Source organism: Amblyomma mixtum, chromosome 4, assembly GCF_055824585.1.
Source record: "Amblyomma mixtum isolate Tamu chromosome 4, ASM5582458v1, whole genome shotgun sequence".
NCBI classification, from domain to species: Eukaryota; Metazoa; Arthropoda; class Arachnida; order Ixodida; family Ixodidae; genus Amblyomma; species Amblyomma mixtum.
In genome coordinates this window covers 148,840,437-148,862,092 of record NC_143015.1, presented here as the reverse complement: position 1 = coordinate 148,862,092, position 21,656 = coordinate 148,840,437, and the positions used below count along the sequence as shown (strand labels likewise).

Sequence of the window (21,656 nt, the reverse complement as noted above, 5' to 3'; positions counted from 1 at the left end):
CTCAACAAGTTTTCAGCTCAGCGGGAACCAAAGTTCAACTGCTTAGTGAATGGATGAACGCATGGATGGATAGACCCACAGATGGATTTCAAGAGCACCGCATTTGAGACGGGTTGGTTTCAGGCGCTACCAGGCTCAGAACACTTTCTTCGTTCTCAGCTTTTACTATTTGCGCCTTGGAATTGAACATCTTGTAAGTTATAGATTTCTGTAAGCCGTTCTAGAAAAAGCTACACCGTTCCCGCTATCCATTTGAGCTTAAATTTACTGCTGACGACTTCAGAGAAATCCAATTTTTAATGCGAAACAAAACTGCGCGAAGACGACGGGACACAAGAAAGGCACGAATACACACACAAAAAGCGCTGCGCTTTGTGCGTGTGTATTCGTGCCTTTCTTTTGTCCCGTCGTCTTCGCGCAGTTTTGTTTCGCTCTAACCATGAACCGACTAGCCCAACATCATGTCTTACTTCAATTTTTAATTTTTCATACATCGGATATGTTCTTGTTAGGATCGTCTTCTCTGAACCGACTAGCCCAACATCATGTCTTACTTCAATTTTTAATTTTTCATACATCGGATATGTTCTTGTTAGGATCGTCTTCTCTGAACCCCATGACCAGAAAGATGCCGACCATTATGTCGGTGACATCAAATGGACATAAAGGTGTTATACATTATGTTGTATGTTGTATAGATGTTATTATTTAACACAACCTTACCTCGCGAGCAGGAATCTTTGATTCCTCAATTCGAGATGAGCGCTGAAAAGTTTTGTTTGGAGGATAGGTGGGGGCCCACACTGCTCGTGTGGGGCACTTCTCATTCCAAGCCGTTGTTAGGTTCGAAAAAAAATGTTCTTTAGTCACTTGGATACATTGGCGCGAATAGCGAGGGGCAAACAACGTAAATTAAATGAGCAAGCAAATTTAGGACCGTATACAGAAGCATGCAATTTCAAAATCTTTTTTCTTTCTTATCACTCAAAATGCTACGAAGCTGAATGAATTGGTTGTATGGATGCAACTTATGCCTTAAAGGTTAACGAATCATTGCTTTTTCGCAGTTCATACGTAAGTAGGCCATATTCCTGTCATTGGTTCGTGGATTTAGAAGTCTTTTTGAAAGATATTAATGCATGTGAAAACAAAAAGTTCAGTCCCACCGGCGAGCCTTGCTTAAAGCAGACCTGAAGAAGTAGTTCACCTCGTGAAGGAAATTGTGAAACAGAAAAAGCGGCACTTTATTTCTTCGGTGTTGGTTAGTTAATTTTTTATGCGAGAGTCCTAGTTAAGGAGCCGACAAATGGACACATGGAAGTATATGGATTAAAGTGAACCATGAAGGCATTGAACAAAACCACACAAATATGAGTTTGACAGGTGCTGGTGTGTACGCGTTGTTTCAATGTGAACAAAGCACCGCGGTGACGGCGCCGAAATGGAATTGGTTTTGTTTTCATTTGATCTTGGTGGGTGCATGTCTTTTGCCAATTCCTAGCGGTATGTGTTCTGCTAAAAGCTAAGCAGCTGCTCGCGCGGGTGGCATTTTGAAGGTTAAGAAGGACAAATGCGAAGACATCATTTACATTGCAGGCTATTCCTCATTAATCGACAGTAATTCCTGCAAGGTGACAACAGCGAGGCCGTTGGAGTGCCTGCCTGATTACATGACGTTTATGCTGATATTTCTGTTTACATTAAGGTGTTGGTCAAATGTTTAGGGGAATCCCCCAAGGTGGAGTAGATTTGTAATAAGGGAGTAATTACTCATTGGCATCCACCCGAGCGCAGCCATACGGCTACAAAGGAAAGCTATACAGCTTTCTCAGAAACTTCGTAGTTAAAAAAAAATTCGTCCTGGTCCGGGGTTTGAAAGCTAAACAGCTTTCCTTTGTAGCCGCATGGCTGCGCTCGGGTGGATGCCAATGAGTAATTACTCCCTTATTACAAATCTACTCCACCTTGGGGGATTCCCCTAAACATTTGACCAACACTGCTCCCACTTCGAGTTATTGATCAATTCGCTCTCGCCCTACCATAAGCTAGCCGTACCGGTCAGCTAAATTGGTAGAGCGACTGCACCGGTGAAGCGGTGGTCCCGGGTTCGAACCCCGCACCAGGACGAATTTTTCTTTAACTACGGAGTTTCTGAGATAGCTTTTCTTTGTAGCCGTATGGCTGCGCTCGGGTGGATGCCAATGAGTAATTACTCTCTTATTAAATTAAGGTGCTTCACGTGATCCAAGTTATTCTGAAGTTATCGCAGTGTGGCATTATTTCGTAAAGCATGAATCATCCATTCAACGAAGGAGTCAGAAGGGGGCAATGCTTTGGAACTACTACTACCACGCCTGGCCTTTAAAAAAAAAGAAAAGACAATACCGTGTTGGCAGTATTACTATATTTGTTCCAAAACGAAGAAGCCATCGTGTAGAGCGCCACTTTTCTCCGCCTTGCTTACTTTGAGTCTATATCGCGCAGATACAAAGTCTCCGAACTGCAGTGACGCCACGCTGCACAAATGTGATGCGCTCAGAAAGAGATGTGAAACCTTCAACGGAACGTCCCTTTGCACAGGTATGTCTCAGGAACTTTTCGGCCATTTTGTCGGTCGAAACAATTTCAAGACCTGAATGCGTAATAATTTAATAAAACAACAACCTTGTATTAATAGCGGCCTTTTTATGAGAATCGAATATAGGAGCATCGTCACCTCCAAGAGTCATTTGCTATGTTTTGTAGTTGGTGTAGTACCTGGCAAATGAGAATTAATTTCGACAAAACCGTCCTCATGTCTTTTTGTAACAAATCTTCCATTTCCCATTTTAGTTACTCTTTCAATGGCCGTGTGGTGGATAGGGTCTGTCAGTACAAATATCTTGGTGTCATATTCACGCATAACATGTCTTGGTCTAAACACATTGATTACGTATGTAATAAAGCACTAAAAAAACTAGGTTATCTACGACGCACGCTACCCAATTCACCAAAAGACACAAAGCTACTGTTGTATAAATCTCTAATCCGCCCTGTTCTTGATTACGCAGCTGTAGTGTGGAACCCGTACAAGCAATTCGAAATTAACATGTTAGAAGCAGTCCAAAAGAAAGCTGTGCGTTTTATATGTCATCGTTATGATCGTGATTTCTCACCCTCTTCTACACTTATCTCATTGAATTTAACCACGCTGTCTGCCCGTCGCCACACTGAATCATTAAAATTCTTACATTGTGTCGTCAATTCCTTAGTAAGGCTCTCAGCTAACCACTACATTAACTTTGCACCATTATCATCTACAAGAAGTCATCACGAGCTTAATTTGATACCGTAATTTGAGCATGCTAATTTTTTCAAATTCAGTATTTTTCCCCGTTCAGTAGAAGCCTGGAATTCTTTACCTGGGTCCATTCGTTCTTGTCCATTTCAAAACTTTGTAACTGCCGTTGAAGACGCATAATAGCTGTGTATTCTTACCCTGTTGTTAACAGTTCCTTTCTTGTTTGATATTTCATTTGTGATTTTAACTTTTTGTATTTCTCACTTTGTACATTTTGCTGCATTTTGTTTCTTTGCACTTTGTGTTTTTCCCACTCCTGCCATAGCGCATATAAATTGCGCTGCAGTATGTATAAATAAATAAATAAATAAATAAATAAATAAATAAATAAATAAATAAATAAATAAATAAATAAACAAACTCTATTAGAAGACCAAATGCAAAGCAGTAAACAAACCTTAAAGACAGCAGTTTACGCTAAACTTCTGGAGGAAGATTAAAGCATGGAAATTTATCTGATAAACCTACCGCTTTTAGTTCTAGTTTTAACTCTACATACGTAAGACCATGTTTTACTGCGTAGTGACGTCAAGCATCGCAACGTGTATGTATTCTGCAAATCTGTCTTGCTTATCTTCACAGAGATAGAGTATCCAGAATGCCAACCGGAGGTGAAGAAAGCGTGCTCCGATTTCACATTAGATTGCATAGCTATTGATGGTAAACCGTACTGTGCAGGTATGTAAGACCTTTTCGTAATTTTTTTTTTGCGATTGGTCATTATCTAATGCGCCGTAAATATTGCGTGGACACTTTGGCAACTAAAGTGTTGAGAGGCAAAAGCCGAGGACACTATGCCATGACGACTTCCGGCGGATGTGACGTCACACCGTGCTTGTGGCTTTATCGATACCCAAACTGAACATCTTTCAGGGATTGTAAGTGTTAATTACTCTTAATTTCACAGTTTTCCATCTAATTTGACACAAATACCACGTTTTTCCGACCATTCTGTGAAAATTTTCACTATGCCGTGACGACTTCCGGCGGATGTGACGTCTCACCGTGCTCGTGGCTATATCGGTGTCCGCGCTATTTCGACGTAATTTCGGCATTTTTGCCTATAATTAATTAACTAATTAACCTACAGACATCAAATTTGGCTTTTAGGTTCATTTTTTCCTCCTCTATCTGAAAAACCATTGGTTTTGTTCTATCGTTTTTGTTCCCGAGTTGAACGCGTGTGACACGCTTTGCTAACGGTCGACAATATGAGCCATTAAAGGCTTTCGCCTTAAAACGGCCGTTTTTTTATATAAATCCGCTTCTTAAATGGGCCGCCAAAGGTATGCGACTGTAGGCAAGCATTTTCAGGCACTGATAAGATTAAATGTTACGGTGTCCGAATTACGACGCCCTAGGTATTGTTATCCGTATATTACAAGTGCCCAAATCCAGAGCATTTTTAAAAATGTCTGTCTGAAAACTTAGACAACGAAAATCGGGGAGTTCACTTAGAACTTATTTGATGGAGTCAGAAATAAAATGAAACAAAGGCTGTTCTTTTTGGTTATTGTGCCAATATCGAAAAAAGGTATAGGAGTACTGTAATTACCTGATCGTCCACAAAAAGACGAATTTTCATCAGATCCAGTTTTTCCTGCAGCGCCTCCTCATTTGAATGCTTTTCCCGCATAATTGCGGCTGTTAAACGACCACAGAAGCTTGAGATAAAATACAGGCACTCCAGTGAGAAGCTGACGAAGATCGTTAGTTTTTGTTTTGTTTATGACGGAGTTAATTTATGATTTGCCATTGAGCTTATCGTTTCTTTTCTTCATAGATCTGAGCGCGCCGAAATGCAACAAGGAAATGAAAGAGAGATGCGAAAAGCTTGGGAAAAAATGCGAAAAAATGAATGGTGTGTCAGTGTGCAAAGGTAAGGTGATACGAACACGAAGCCTACTATGGTGGCCGAGTGGGGCCGAACACTCGCGTTTAATTCTTCTGCTTTGCCACGTGCTATCAAGTGTTGGAATGGCCTTCCGGATTGCATTGCTACCAAACGTGACCCATTAATGTTCAAAAACGAATTGACCACCTTCATGCATCCATGATATTGTACATAAATTGTGTTCGTATGTGTAGTCAAATCCATGCTGTGCCGCTATTTGTTTGCTGTTTTTTTCCTCTGTGTCAATATATTACGGTTTTCTTCAAGTACGGTGTAATAATTGTTTGCAGTCCAATGTATTTAATATTGTTTACTTTTGTTCTTTCCACTTTGTATCATCTTTTGTCTGCTAAATATTGTAACCCCACCCCTCACACAATGTTCCAAGTGTGAAAACTGAGGTATTTGTATAAATATAAATAAATAAATCCGTGACATTTTCGTGTACTGAAGTTCGGCTGGGTATCCAGACCTAAGCTGTCACGCATCCTGGGCAGCGCAAAGAACAAACGAGCAAACGTATAGCGTCGTTACTTTTTAAGCGGAAAGTCTCCTGAACTTAATAAAACACAGAAATTTAGTCGATCGCCTTTCTTCGACTCCCCTTAACATAGTAACTATTCTTTCGCAGCCATGCATATCAGAGCCGCAAATCACACATATTGTCATACTAACCATGCGCCTAGAATTCAGCCAATTTTTGGCCGCACGAACAAACATCGAAATTCTCCGTTAATTTTGTAAGTTATAGAAAGGAATGCCTTACCTGCTAGCTTTGCTGCTGAACCGCTATCTTTCGGCTTTTCGCTATAAAAATATTTTTAATTTTACTGCACCATTGCAGTGTGCTTGGATTTTCCGCCTTTGTACGTGTCATATTCCCTTTAGTGTTTTGTTCCTGTAGTAATGTATTATGTGTTTAATGAAACTAGCACCATGCGCAAAATGCACTACATTTCGCCAATTTGATATTGCCTTCGATGCTCTTTCATTCCTGTTTTCTTTATATTTGCACTCTTAGGATCAGAGCCAGTGCATTTATGCATTATTTTTTTCCTATTGTTTCTTGAAATCTTTATCCGCTGACCCGCTCCCCTATGTAGCGCCGAAACGGGCCTTTTGGGGATCCTGAACAAATAAATAAAAGACCAGTACGAGCAACAAGCAGGAACTTGATTTCTTTCCTTGCCATAATACAATTAAGAATACGCACAACAAAGTATTCCGGCCACAAAAGAAGACATTTTATGCCATTTTTTATGACTTGAAAGGCATAAAACATAAGGACATATTGAATAGTATATAAGTAAGCATTTACTGAATTTGTGCTTGTAGGACATCCCTCCACAACACCATAGATTAGGGCCTGGTGTCGTGCGCGGAAATGGGATGAAACGTGACAGCCTCACATGCACGAGTGCTTCCGGCGATCAACTATCGACCAGATTTATTAAAACCATACATCGGACTTGATGTGCTGGGCCTAACATGATTCACTTAGCACTAAGTGACACCTTCCCTACGAGCTGCCCTTCAATTTCCGGCACATAATTGACGTATGCGCTGCGCGAACTTCACTCCTGGCCGATATCAGTTTATCGGCCATAGAAGTACCTCTTTTTTTTTTTGCAGTGTAGGTTTTTGATTTCTCTATCGCCGGTCGTGTTATTTAAAGAAATCGATATTGACACCGCTTTCACCGACATTCGAATGCTGTATGTTGCTGTCCAATGAGGAAGACTAGGTGATCTGAACAAATGTTTGGCAATTGCCTATAAATAATTGGTCGTCTAAATGTGGCAAGCTGGGGATATTTTAAATTATTAATATAGTTCGTTTCAATCGCATTGCGCCTCATAAATAAATGAACAGAAAATTCTATGCTTTACGAAAATCTGTAGATAACGATTAAAAGCGGAGTAGGAGGAACATCTCAAGCCCTGAAAGGCGTAAAAAATGTGCTACTGAATGCACAGGTAGCTCTACCTTTTCAGAAGAAAAGAGAAGATGGATGAAAGGCGAGGATAAAAAGATATTGTTACGTGGCGGCCAGCCGAAGAATGAGGCGTGGTGAACCATGAACGAGAGATGATTTAATGGCCGCTGGCCTATAGCGCGAGCGCTCCGTCCCGCGCCACTGCCAGCTTCGTCTTCGTCACAATATTTTAACCAAAGACATTACGCGCGGCTATAGTGAGGGGTTCCTCTAAACAACCTGCACATGTGTTCGGCGTGCTTGCCACACTTGCTGGAAAAGCATTTGCATGTAGCCGAGAGACTAAATCTCATACCTTCCTTCATTCCGTTACGGTATCATTCGTGTGTACAGCCGGGTGATAAACAAACAAAACTGAACAAGCAACAAATGGAAGTTTTAAGAATAAACGCCCTATTGACACTATGAAGTAATTACCTGCCGACACGCATTTGAGTTCAGTTTCCCACTTCGAAATCAGTCGGTCAAACTACAACAGCGATATAGAATGCAGGTAGTAGTCCGCAACAAAATTTTCATTGATATTCTGTTACGCACGTGATAATTAAATGCACTCTTTTGCTAATTTTCTCTCCTATCTTGTATTGAACGCAGATTGGAATTTCAAGCAGTGCACGGAAGAAGCAGATCAAAAATGCAAAACACTCGAAAAGGGGTGTGGAGAAATGAAGAAGCGCTCAACAAATAAAGGTACTACACTTACAACCTTCACCTTATACGCGTATTACATACGCGATGCCTTAGCACAAGACCACTTTGTAGTGGCTACATATTTTGAGCATTACTTGTTTTGATAATATTTTACCGCCTCCGCAGTCGTAGAGACGACTGACGTGTAGAATGAATTTGTTTACAGCGACAGTGATTAAAGGCCGTTTCCTAGATTTAGCGTCATAGCACTAACAGTAGTAGTGCAGTAGTTGCATCAGTTTATACCGTGTGTGATCATGAATGGCAGTTCACCAATATTCCTCAAGAGAAAACTATACACTAGCTATATCTTTCCGGTTCTCACCTACGGGGCAGAAACATTGGAGGCTAACGAAAAGGGTTCGGCTCAAGGTAAGGACATCGCAGCGAGCTATGGAAATAAAAATGATAGGTGTAAGGTCAACAGACCGGATGTTGGTGGTGTGGATGAGGGAAACAACACAGGTTAATGACATCCTAGTCGATAGTCGAAATCAAGAGTAAGAAATGGGCTTGGGCAGGGCGTGTAATGCGAAGGGAAGATAACCGCTGGTCTTTATTAAGGGTAACGAGTGGATTCCAGGAGAAAGGCAAGCGCAGCAGGGGGCGGCAGAAAGTTAGGTGGGCGGGTGAGATTAAGAAGTCTGCGAAGGTACGGTGGCCACAGCTAGCAAAGGACAGGGTTAATTGGAGAGATATGAAAGATCCTTTTGCCCTGCAGTGGGTTGATAATGATGAGTATCGGCGTAACTGGTGTGGAATAGAGAAGCATAGAGCCTAGAGAAGCAGGCTCTTTCTTAATACCCGCCGCCCGAGCATACTGTGGCTAAGTAGTAGACTATCGTACAACGTTCTAGTTAAACAACTTTCGCTGTCGTGTACTTAACTGCACCATTTGCGTACTATGCTCCGAAACTGCAAGAAGAGCTTGAGAGAATCTGCAGTTGAATGGTTGCTCTATGCATGGTGTGTTTAGTTCCTGAGACTAGGGCAAACAGACGTATAACGGCGTTTGTTCTATAAAATCTCTGCTTCACAGATCACTATTCTCTGGTGTGCAGTGAATCAACACTGAAAATGTGCGAGCGGCTGAAAAAGAAATGTGAAACTACAGCGACCACGGTGAAACCAAAAGGTATGCTGTTATATAAGGAGCCAGGAGTTTTAGTAGCCCAGCACAAACTGTGGCTCTTCATTGCGTCAAGAATGTCAAGCGTCGTTTGTTTTTTTTTTTGTTCTTTCGTATTAACCAGTGTGTACAAAGACTACAGGAGAAAAGGGCACTTCATGATAATTCATGCGGCTAATACAATGTAATTTCGCACTTTTTGTGAATTTGTTAAGACGGTGAAGGGTGCTTCTACGAGTGATGTACTCTGCTATATATCTATATGAGAGCTATAGAGGTTGCTGAATATTCTACTGCGGTCGAAATATTAGGCAGCTTCCAACGGGATGAAATACAATTCGCTGAGAAAATTGATCAGCAAAGGTGAAAGGCACAAGCGCTTTGCACCTGACACAGTTCTGCTCGTGAGTGCGGCTGAGTGTGCCGTACTACGCTTGACCCGTTTTATATAAACTTCTGAGACTCCCATTCGAATTCAGTTAACTAATTTCCACCAAACGGCGATGTCCCTTATATATAAAGCGTCCAACATGTAGGACACCGCTGTTTTGCTTAGAAGCGCTTAAAGTATACTTGTACATAAAGATTTGTACGTATTTGCGCGTGTATTCGTACAGCCATTTGGAAGTTTTTTGTCCTCAGTAACTTCTTACTGTTCCTGAATAATTTAGGCATGAATTTTTGCCCCGTGTGAACTTGCCTTATACTTATGTAGTTAAAATAAATAAATACGTAAATAAATAAATATTGTGAAAAGGCTCGCACCGGCTAGCGTAGGTTCAATACGCTCTGAACGCTTCCGGCGCAAGAGGCGTGCAGTCACTCATATATAACAATTCTGGACAAAAGCATTTTTGAACCGGAAAAGTTTGTGAGCGCATCTTTTTTTTATGTAGCGTAAGCTTTCACTGTAACAATCAATATATTCGCAGATCCCTCGACGGCAGGCTTTAATTTTTTTTGCTGTTAACTCTTTTGCTATCGTCAAAAGCATTCCCAATTGGTTTTTTATGGCAGCCTTAACTGCTCGTCTCAACTGCTGGATGCGAGCGATGGAAACACTATAAACGAAATATTTTCCTACATATCGGAAGAAAGCGCCATTACCTTCAACATTTCCACACCAGTATCTTAGTTTTCGATTTGGAAATTTTTTTTCGGATGTTAGACGTGCAGCGAGCCACCTCTGGAATGAGAAAGAGGATTCAACATCGATCACATAGTGATCCCGCAACAAAGGCAAATAAGGCTTGCGGTGAACAACAATGCGGTGGAACACAGACAGAAGGGAAGAAACGATAAAGGACAAGAGAGGCCTCTCAACTCTCTTTTGTTGAGAGAGGTGTTTCTTCCGAGTTGAAGTTTCCATGGCATAATGATGTGTCACGTGACAGATTCACATGTTTATATGCTCACATTTCTTCGCGCTGAATGGACTGGGCAGAGTGTTAGTCGGCACTATGCTAATTATGTATCGTTCTTTCTTACTGATATTTTTTGTAGGCATGGGAAAAACTCTTCTACCCACTCTGCAGTAGTGTGTGATTGCCGCCTAGTTTAGCAGCAGGTTTGCCGGTCTGTCAAGTAGGTGTGACGGCTGAGTACTCAAGGCTTGAAAAATACTAGGTCGATCCTCAAAATCAGCCGCATCACTCCCGGGCGTGTTCGTGTGCCCAGGGGACCAGACACCTAGTAAACTATTGGTTTCTGGCTCAGTTAGTATCATTAAGCTGGGTTCTCTAAGTCTTCTGATAAAATTCCACAGTGCTGTTTGAGAGCCAGATATAACCGTTGCCTTCTGGTTTCGACGGATGTCAAGAGCTATGGCTCCTCTTCCGTCTCTGCTGCATTTTCTCAGTTCTCAAGGAGACAAATATCGCGCAAGGTACGTGCAGGGTGTGCTCACGTAAATCAGTGTGAGCGGAAGTACTTGGGAAAGCATCGGACATAAAGCTTTCGCTGTAAATTATGTGCGCCATTCTCGTCTGCATCAGGGGCAAAGGAGACGCCATGATACGTATACACTGCATCCTGCAGCAGCGTCTACGGCCAAGCTGACTTCAAAGTTCAATCACATCAACAATGACGGAAGGCTCTATAGAAGACCCATATACCGTACCATTGTGCCTTGTTGCCGCGACGCACAAGCGTTAATGTGACCCGCCTGAACCAAACGACCGTAGATAGCACTTTTTCCACGGTTCTAACTCATCAGTCCGTGGGTGGGGATGGCGTTCATTGAATTGAACATTTTTATTGATTAACAAATTATTATTTCTCTTCATGCGTTAGCATAAATACCTGCATGTTAGAAAAATTTGCCCTTCCGTATATCGGCAGATGGCAAGATGTAGTGAGAGCAAGTGAAGCGAGGGGGAAGTGGGCGTTAGGAGGTAAAGGAAGGGTGGGAGGCGACGGAAGACTGCAGAGGGAGTACGGCGTGTCACGCTGTGATTGGTGAATGCAGCGGGGTTATGGCTTCGCAAAAGATGATTAAAGGTTTGGGTCATGCCACCTCTCGCATGGTCGGAAGCCCTCAGTGGGAGCTGCTGCTCCGTCAGGGCAGAACAGTAATACTAACGCATACTTTGCCGTATAAATGAGATTGATCGTCTATAGGTTTTCTATATCTAGGTATTACTTCGCACACATGTGTGTTGTGGTTTTGTTCGCTCCAGACTGGTCTTCAAGTATTGTGCCTAGAGTACTGATTGCAGTGAGCAAGCCGTAAACTCGCGCGCTCTCTCGTCCGCCACGCCCATGTTGTGAAAAAAAATAAAATAAATCGGATGGAAAGAAATGGTTGCGCTGCCGTATCTCCCCTCTAAATTTCTATCTGCACAGGTCTGGTATGGCGTTATCTCCCCTCTGTGCATTTTGCCGTGAGGCTGAATCTATCGATCATTTTTGGCTCCATTGTCATCATTTTACCTCTTTGAGAAGAAGACTGCTCGAGTTGCCCTTACAGCATCTTGGCCTTCGTTTGAGCAGCCCACTCTTGCTATCATTTGGCGCCACCACGCTTTGGTTCCGCCACAGGTCTGTTTGTGACGCTGTTAAGAATTTCTTGCTTTTTTTTCTCTTTCTCTCTCACTCCCTCCAATGCCAACTCCTACCTTTTTTCGCTTCCTGCCCTCCTTGTGGTAGACTCCCCCGGTGTTGCTCTCCCGCGTGCTTTTATTTTGCCTTTAGTACGTACATGTGAATAGCAACCTTTACCTCCCGATTCTTGGCCGATCCCCCAGTGTGTGCATGTGCCATCTTTTCAAAGCCCCGCCGCGGTGGCTCAGTGGTTATGGTGCTCGGCTGCTCACCCGAAAGACACGGGTTCGATCCCGGCCGCGGCAGCTCAATTTCGATGAAGGCGAAATTCCAGAGGCCCGTGTACTGTGCGATGTCAGTGCACGCTAAAGAACCCCAGGTGGTTGAAATTTCCGGAGCCCTTCACTACGGCGTCTCTCATTACCTGAGTAGCTTCGGGACGTTAAACCCCAATAAACCAAGCCAAATCATACCAAACCATCTTTTCAAAGGCTAACAACAACAACAACAAATGGGGCAAACACCCTAGTCGGGCTGCGAAGCGAAGAGACAACTTAAGAAGAAGCTACGAAGAAGCGGGAGCCAGTAACAACAACCGCCTCAGGATTCTTGACGAAGTCAGCTGAAGAAATCTACGACATTCTTAAAGAACAGTGAACAAAAATGGCAGCGCGGAGTTCGTCATCATGAAACCTGCTCCTCGAAAATACCTCTTGCCCTTCTATCTCTCTTCAGTTCCCGTGGGGCCGTCGTTATATGGACTCTGATGCGCCACGGACAGGAAGGATATCCTGACCCAGATTCAAGCGAATGTGCACGAATGTCATCAGTGCTCCTACCAGCGAATTCAATTCTGATGCGAGAAAACACAAGGTGTTGATACATCGCTTGTAGGTAAAAACTTCGTTTGGTTGATGATTTAGAGGGTTTAACGTCGTGTAGGACTCACCGGGTAGCTGGACACGCGTATCTAGCTTTTTTTTGGAAGAAGGCGGGGCTTGCGCCAAATATGCCAAAAATTTGTCGAATCTGTGACGAGAAGTGAGCCCAGTCCGGGATGACATCTTTGTGGTTGACGAACCAAGTCTTGGCCACGGCAGTGAGGTAGAACGACACGTTTACAAGTTTCATCGCTGAGTCCCAACGATTATAGGCACTGACCTGGTTGTATTGGTCGAGCCAGTCCTCTACATCGTCCCCACGAAGACCAGCAAAAATAGGAGGCTCGCGCTGGAGTGTGGTGATGATCCAAGTGGGGTGTCCAGAAGACTGGGAGGGACCGGGTTGGCTCATCATTGCTGGCTCCAGACGGTTCGAATCGAGAGGAAGAAGAACGGGGGCCCAGCGGGAGTACCAGTGGTGTTTTCGCTGACGGTCTCCATAGGTGCGGATGGTACGAGCAGGTGGCGACCGGAACGTAGCTGCAATGTGGCGGCGGAGAGGATGCACGGATCGAGAGCACACTCCACCACTTGTGAGACGGGAGACAGAGCGCAGGATGGAGCGAGATTTAATATTGGCCATATTGGCACCCGCCAATATGGCGACCAACCCTTCGAAGAAGATGATGAGCGATGATGATGGAATGTACAGACGGCAAAACGCATGCCTAGAACAACCAAATTGTCTGTTCCGGAGCTCCCAAAGCCGCTGCGGCCAAGAAAGCAAAAAATGACGATGAAATTCTATGAGTTTAACAGGACACGTTTACATCCAGACCATTTTTAACCAAATCTTATGGCTAGTTATCGCGTGTTACGCCCGAAACACGCTCATAGCGTGTTCTAGACATGCGTTTTGCCCTCTGTACAGATGAAGACGAAGGCCGCATATAGTGCTTACAATATATATATATATATATATATATATATATATATATATATATATATATATATATATATATATATATATATATATATATATATATATATATATATATATATATATATATATATATATATATTGTTATGAACATAGGATACAGATGTCACCCTTTACCGGTCTTGATGAATGGCTTATCATAGAGCTCTGAGCACGGAAACGAGGGTTCTTGGGCCGACGCTCCTCAACGCGAAGAAAATACGTTGTGCTGTTATGCACGCAAAAGACTTAGCAGCAGGAGCTGCCCACTAAAACAGTGCTCGTAGTTGATAATTTGAGCCGAGGTCATGAAATAGAGATGCAAAGGTTGACGTCTTTTCCTCTCTTCATTTTAGAGTGCAAGGAGGAACGATGCTTACAGACGTGTCAAGCACTTTATGGAGAGGAGTTGAAACGATCGTATTGTGAGAAAGGATTTTGCTACTGCAACGAAGACCGCGGTAAGTAACGCCGTCCCACGTAGTATTCTGCAGAACTGTCAGGCGTATACACCAAAGAACAAAACATGAAACATGACTGAAAAGCGGAGAAGCGTTGTGAAAAAACGGCCTATTGAGCTTGGTCTGGTCGGCAGGGATTCGTGAGAGATCCCATTGTCTAGTACGTGGCGCAGTTCTGATACCCGTGCTGCGTTCTTGACTAAAATTACTTGGTCTGCTCAAAGCGGACAGTCAGCCGGACAGGATTGAACAGCATTAGAAACACAAGTTGGGAAATAAAATACAGTTAACCTTGTAATTTGCGCTAGAAAAACATCGCACTAACTGCGGCCTACCTGTCAGAGAGACCTCTTCAGATTTTTCTCTATCCCTGACACTTATTTTACGTTATATCTGTCTGGCATGTGTACAATAGCACCCGAGAAATGTATATTTATACGACGCCACCTAAACCTAACTTAGACCTCGCTCGGCGGGGCCTTTCCCTCTCTCCCGTTGGGCTCGCGCCAGCGAGACGCCGTGCGCGCGGCGGTTTTTCTTTGTTTGCTTTTAAAATGCGCCGAATTCTGTGACACTCGGCCTCTGTTTTCACAGTAAAGAGCTGAATATCTTTTCACTTTCTGTTCGCAGCATGTACTGTACGTGAATGCAGAGATGCTTGCCAGGAGGCAAGGCCGGACACCGAGCTTCTCATGGCCATGTGCTCGCATAAAAGAATATGCCAGTGCCGGTTTGTGGAAGGTGAGGATTGAAGAGCGTTGAGTATGCCTACCGGAAACTATGCGCGTGAATTCGTGCTATTTTACACATACAGGGCGATCCAATGAAAACATTAAAAAATCTTCAAAAACAGGCTTTTTTTTGGTAAATATATGGATTTTCCGGCAGAATATCACCATCCTTGGCGGACACTATAAAACCGGTGAATCGTCTTAAGTAGTGAACTTGTTAACTAACTTTTAATAATTAACTTTTTGTCTAGCAGAGTTAGGCGCCTAGTCACAGTTAGAGTTTTGTAGCCGGTCGTAAATAATAGCATATCACCTTTAGAAGTTAGGTCGACAAAATTGGGCTTTTTCGACTAGTTACGCGCACTGGACGGGTTGCTTTGTCTGTATGCTTTTTAAAGCGCATGTATTTTCGTACGATGCAGCCAGATTTTGTCGACTCTCTGCGGCGAGGGTAATCACGTTCTGGAAATTAAAAAAACAGTTGTGGCTATTACTAACGATGGGCTGCAAATCTCTAGTTACGACTAGGCGGCTAACACTACTAGTTAAAGAGTTAATTATTAAAAATGGGTTAACCAGCTTACTACATAAAGCGACTCACCGGTTTTCTAGTGTCTGCCAACGCTGGTAATGCTATGGCTCAAAAGCCATTATTTTACCCCGAAAAGCCTATTTTAGAAAATCTTTGAACGTGTTCGCTGAAACACCCGGTATATGTCGTGTGTCACGTGAGCAGCGGCAAGCTAGAGTAATGAGGGCAACTTCTTGCTCTTCGAACAGATATATTGTGTGCTCGCCATACCAGGTTTCCCGGTAGTGAACCAGCCATTGGCGCAGCGGAAAGTGTTTCGAGAAGAATGTAACTTTCCGTGCCGAAAGCTTCCACGTGCACTCGGCATGGTTTTCATGGATGCGTGATGCAATGATGGTATCGAGGCTTCCTCCCCCTTATCCTTCTAATAGTGCTCTTCACGTACATGCTTGTATTACGCAGTCCCCTTGCTTAGCAGTGTAGGTCTGACGTTCCCAGCAGCGTGCACTCTTCCTCCGTAGTTTACTCAAGTCAAATTGGGTGCGCTCCCAGTCATCTCTAATTCGACAGTTTTGCTTCTGCTCAGCCACTGAGCTCACAGAAAGATGTACGGTCTACTAACACTTTTATGAACCTTGTACTGGTGATTCGCATAGCTAGTGACCACGAACAACATTGTGAAGCAAGCAGACTTTATTGTAAAACTCTAAATAAATGCATAAAACTAAAATAAATGCCAGAGGAAGCCCGCACCTAGCCAGAGTTTATCTCAGGCAACACCAATTGAGAATAAAAGAAAAGGGGCCAGCGCCCAAGAGAGAATGTTAAGAAACCAAATCGAGCTAGGAACAAAAGAAAGCTCGAATAACGGCCGGGAAAAGGTGGTTTTTAGGGCAGAATGGCCACAAAAGGACCAATAATTAAGGCGGAAGAGAAACATAATTGGGTTAAGCGTCGCCAGGTGCTTCATAACTGTGGTGATCAGGCAAGCAGCCTGATGGCCACATATGTATGACGGCAAAAAAATATAACATTGCAGTAGAACTCACATCCTGTGTGCTTTTCATCTGACCCATCGTAGCACAGGGGTCGAAAGGCGAAATACGAACATTGGGAGTTGGTCGTTTTGATGTTACGAGTAACGATAGGCAGCGAAGACTGTGTTACAATCGTAAGGACAATTCCGGCAAAGGGTTTAGCTTTGTATCGCCGAAGTTAGTGCAGCTATTGACAACAGAAAATAATATTGTACAAGAGTATTATGTTACAAAAGAAATTAATGTAACTCATAACCGCTCCTATTTTGCAGTTGTCCGAGAGATAATACGGTACAAATGCGGGAAGAATGGCACGAAGAAGAAAGCCTAAAATATGGCCATGCCAGGAGAAGCTTTGCCACGACGATCCTCCCAAAGGTATCGGTTTTATTCGGGCGCGGTGGTCGAATTTCGATGGAGGCGAAATGCTAGAGGCCCGTGTCCTGTGCGTTGTCAGTGCACGTTAAGGAGCCCCAGGTGGTCAAAATTTCCGGAGCCCACCACTACGGTGTCCTTCATAACCTGAGTCGCTTGGGGACGGTAAAACCCCATAAACCATAAAACGCATCGGTTTTATTTTTCGACATAAGCCCGTCATTTTAATGAATATAAATAAGCAGGAGTATGATCAATAACCCCATTTTGGCGTTTCAGGGGTTGGAGGAGGAATAAAGCCCAGGTGGAGGTGTCACCTGAGGCATCAGACTGTATAATCCAGTGAGACAGGCCAGCACAAGATGACACTGCATGCTACGTCAGGAGCGATGCGGCGACGACGAGCCTGTGAACAAGTATTATCTATCAGAACGTAGATGTAGCGACAGCAGCTTAGGACATCCGCGGCGCCGGGCCTCTGAGCTAGTCTGTACACACTGCCGCACCTAGATATCCGATATCTAGCAGTGCTAGATATCTGATATCTAGCGCGGACAGATATCGGCGCCTCGCCGAGGTTCGCTGGCGTCTCCTGCAGTGCGCATGCGCATACCGGTTCTGGCGTACGCCAAGAGCGCCGACGCTGAGCGCGTACGCCCAGGAAGTGTCGTTAGAGTTGGGGCTTAACTTCCAGTCATGTGAAAGGTTTTTGTTGCACAAAATATCTTAAAGTGAAGAAATTCTAGAACAAGTTCCTCTTTCTATTTAAGGTGATGGAATGCAAAAGAAATCATATGACATTTAAAGCTATCTGATGAGTTGCTTTGGTTAGCTGAATTTCTAAACAGATAGATATTAGAGGCCTGTGGTTCTGGCTCTCAAATTTGAAGGAGACAAGTTTCCTTGACCTACGTATATCAGAGGACTTTGTAGATCTTTTTCATAGCAGTAGGGCTGCGCTGAGGTTTAATATTTAGAGTTTCCTTAAAAGCATCAATATCTCACTATGGATGAGAGGCAAGTAAAAGGTTTCATTGCTGGTTGTAAAAAAGCGAGCACGTATTGAGTCAGGACGAGAGCTGCTGTGGAACAAACTGACAGAACTCAATGGGCGGTATAAGAAAATGCGTTACGTTGCACATGTGTTATGCCTTAAACTCCAAGGCTATCCTTCATGGTGCACTCTCAAATCACCGTAGTGGTCTTGTTTGTGCAAAATAAGCAAATCGAAACGAAAAAATGAACTATTACACTGTGTCAGTATATGGGTATATTTTGCGGGAAATGGTGAGGCTGAGCAAAAAAAGAAAAGAACAGTGCGCGTATGTTACTTACTTTGTGCTTTGGCTGATCTTGCTACTGGCTACCCAATAATCTTGCCTACAGGGGTTTACTGCCGTGTGTTTTATTAAAAGGTCCCACATTGGTGGAGAATACGAAACAATAAGGCTGTGAAAATAAAATAAATTGGCAAACGCACGGGACGATAACTTCACTGGATCTAAATAGATCCAGTGATCCAGTCTTTCTTGCATTCTCTAATTTTAATAGGTTTGTTTTTCTTATCTGTGGAATGGACACTTTTTCAAAACAAAGTATCGTTGCATTGTTTAGCTGCTGCTACTTCCTCCGAGGGACCTTGAGTGGTGTTCACTGATCTAGATTCTCTTGCCCGCTTTTTAGAGCCCAAGAAATTTGGATTTTCTGTCAACGGAGAACACGGAGACAAGAATGACGAAATCAAGATTCAAGTACGTGGCACGTGCGGTTTCATGAACTGCGCAAAAAGCGCTGAAATAAATTTCGACAAAAAAAAAAAACTTGTAACACTTATCTGCACAGACATGAATTAAACATAGGCGGTCATGAGCCAAGCCTAGAACGTGTTTGAGTGGGACAGTCAGATCTCAGTCAACTTGAGCGCGGTCACCTTTGGCTGCGGGGGAGGTAGAATCGAGCATGGAACTTCATGAGAGGAAGCAGCTGCCATCGCTTACAGGATGAGCTGCTGGCGTCAAAGACACGTGCGACATCGGTTCGCGTCCGGCGGTAAAGCTGTCGGAGCAGGTCGATGCAGGTCGACGCAGGCGCAGGTGAGGACAAGAGTAGCTTAAGTGTCTCCTGAATTTGTGTAGAGCCGCTTGTGGCAGATAATTCCGCTTCGACCAGCTCTGCGCGTCTCTTATGAGAGACGGAGTAACACGAGGGAAAGCCATTCTCGTGAACCGTCCGCACAGTGCTTTTAAAAATTCATCATTTTGTGCCAATGTGGTGCACTTAAACATTTTTCAGCAGTCTGCCCGTGTGTTTTGCATGAGCGCGAGGTATATAGACGCATCCTGAATAGAGGTAATGTGTCAGCGACCCGGTCACTAAGTGCCACTGCTACAAAGTCGAGCAAAGGCTTCTTTTGAATTGATTACCCGATGCTAGTCTACTGGCGCAGTGGCAGAAGTAGTCAGCCTTCCTTAGATTATGCGGCACAAGTGGAGAAATTCTTGACATCATTAGCGCAAGGCTGTGCTCGCCTGTTTTTTACCATTACGCCCGTCGATAGCCATTGCAGGCCACGCTTACCGATGTCGGTATCACCAGCGTTTAGAGACGCTGACAGGGATTATATATCCTGGGCTTTCATGGCTGTGAAGAAGTGTTGATATTCTCTTCGAAGCAACAAGAAAAGACAGGGCACTTGAATAGAAGTTCTAACGTCAAAGCTCTTTTTCCCATGCGAAATAAGTAAACCAAACTCGATAGTAAATTCAGTCTCTGACATCGTGCTACACTGGATTTTGTTGTCGGCTCTGCCGGATTTCCTATGCGCTGTTGCTGAACGAGCTCCCCTATGTTCGCGCTTTGTGCTGACTCTCATTATGCCGAATACAATTTCACTGGCACGTTTTTAGGCCACTATCACCGGCTGCTTGTCGCTCGCTATTGTGGACGAATGAGCACACAGGAACCTTCAGAGTGTGTCTGTTTGTCTGTGTGTGTTTGCGCTGTTGTGGTCTGTGTGTGTGGTCTGTGTGTGTTTGCGCTGTTGAACCATCACTATGAATCTACACCAACTCGCCCAATCTGCAGTTCTTCTACAACCTTCAGAGGTTGTTGGCACCAGGTGTTTCCTGCACGGGTGCAACAGCTGGCCTTGCCGAAGCCGACGTGCGACCACAACGGCACTGCTGTGGGCAGCTATGAAATATTGAAGGCTCTCTGGCTGGCAGGCAGAGTTTTTGTTTCGGTGCGCTTGACGCTTCGTAATTTTGTTGATTGTGATAGCCGTGCTATGCTCCTTTGGGGCACCCTTTTCACATCGAGGACTGTTTCTGTTCCGTTTGAAAGTGATCCAGTTTAAGTCGACGGTTGCTTAAAACTTGCTTAAAGCATTGTTTCTTCAGATATAGATTGTTTTCAGGAAATCATTTCCGGAATCTTTTTTACCCAGTTCTCTCTGAGCAGTGCTTACAATGAAGGATATAAGGCTGCATTTTTCACACATTGTCGCCTTTATAATCCTCCGTGGAACAATCGCGCATTCTAACCGCCGTGATTCTGTAGACTGCCGCGAAACTCCGGAGAGCTGTGACGCAAAGAGGGTGAGTTTCAGTTGTTCAAAAACTGTATTTAGCAACTCTTTGACTCCCGTTACAAATAAGACCACTGGGGAAATTGCGACAAATGAGCTGTGAACTCAATTTTCTTTTCATGCACTTAAACAAAGATTTTCATTGTTATTTTCTCATTGGGCACTGACAAAAAGTTTATTTGATTTTTGCGACAGATAGTTTGGCAGACTTTCGTCTACCAGAAAGTGGTTTGACCAGGGAGTTACTGGCTGGGTAACCGGAAATTACGTTATTATTTAGAAATTCACGCAAAAAAATAAGAATTAGATATCTGAGCGATACCTGCTGCGTTCCCAGAACCGATATTCGTCTTAAATACGGTTGATGATTTGTGAAGTATAGACTAGCGCTTTCATTATATTTTCTTCTGTACTTATTGCAATGTTTTCCTATGAAGCGCTATGTAGTTAGCGCTATTTACTACACACGCTGATGGTAGGAACAATGTGGGTGCGTGATGTAGAGCACTGTGGCCATGTAGTAGTCAGCCATGCCATCACAGCCAGTTTCGATATCATATTATTTAAAAATAATGAATTTTACTACAATATACTTAGGTGCATATGGACTTATATAAGAAACCTGTTTTTTAGCTGTCGAAATGTCCTTAAACTGGCGAGAACCATTTTGGTCAGTTTGTTGCACTCTGATTTCACGAAAAATCTCCCCCAAAGAAAAGAATTTACTTTAGGCATGAAATATTGGCGGGAGGTGGGCAGGATGGCAAGATGGATGGTGAGCCGCCGGTGTGGTGGAGTACTGGCCGCTGGGGCACCGTAATACTTAGTGTTTTATCTATTTGTTCTTTAAACACTGCGCTAATTTGCCATTACAGGGAAGGGGGAGGGGGGCATTGCAGTTTCAACAAATGTGCCTTAGTTCCACAAAAACGCGGTAAGAGTTTCCACTTATATAACCGGTTTTAATGTGGTCTTCTTAGTAG

At 43.6% G+C, this 21,656-nt stretch overlaps 1 protein-coding gene across 1 annotated transcript in view; it reads left to right on the top strand.

The window, feature by feature from the left end:
- Window positions 1–13,926, top strand: part of LOC149348716 (uncharacterized) — a 30,260-nt gene extending 16,334 nt beyond the window's left edge. Inside the window, exons 3-7 of the mRNA XM_089541833.1 lie at window positions 2,485–2,580; window positions 3,923–4,018; window positions 5,124–5,219; window positions 7,825–7,920; window positions 13,904–13,926. Of these exons, the coding sequence (XP_089397959.1) occupies window positions 2,485–2,580; window positions 3,923–4,018; window positions 5,124–5,219; window positions 7,825–7,920; window positions 13,904–13,926 (407 nt within the window). The remainder of the gene's footprint in view (window positions 1–2,484; window positions 2,581–3,922; window positions 4,019–5,123; window positions 5,220–7,824; window positions 7,921–13,903) is intronic.
- The last annotated feature ends 7,730 nt before the right edge of the window (window positions 13,927–21,656 follow it).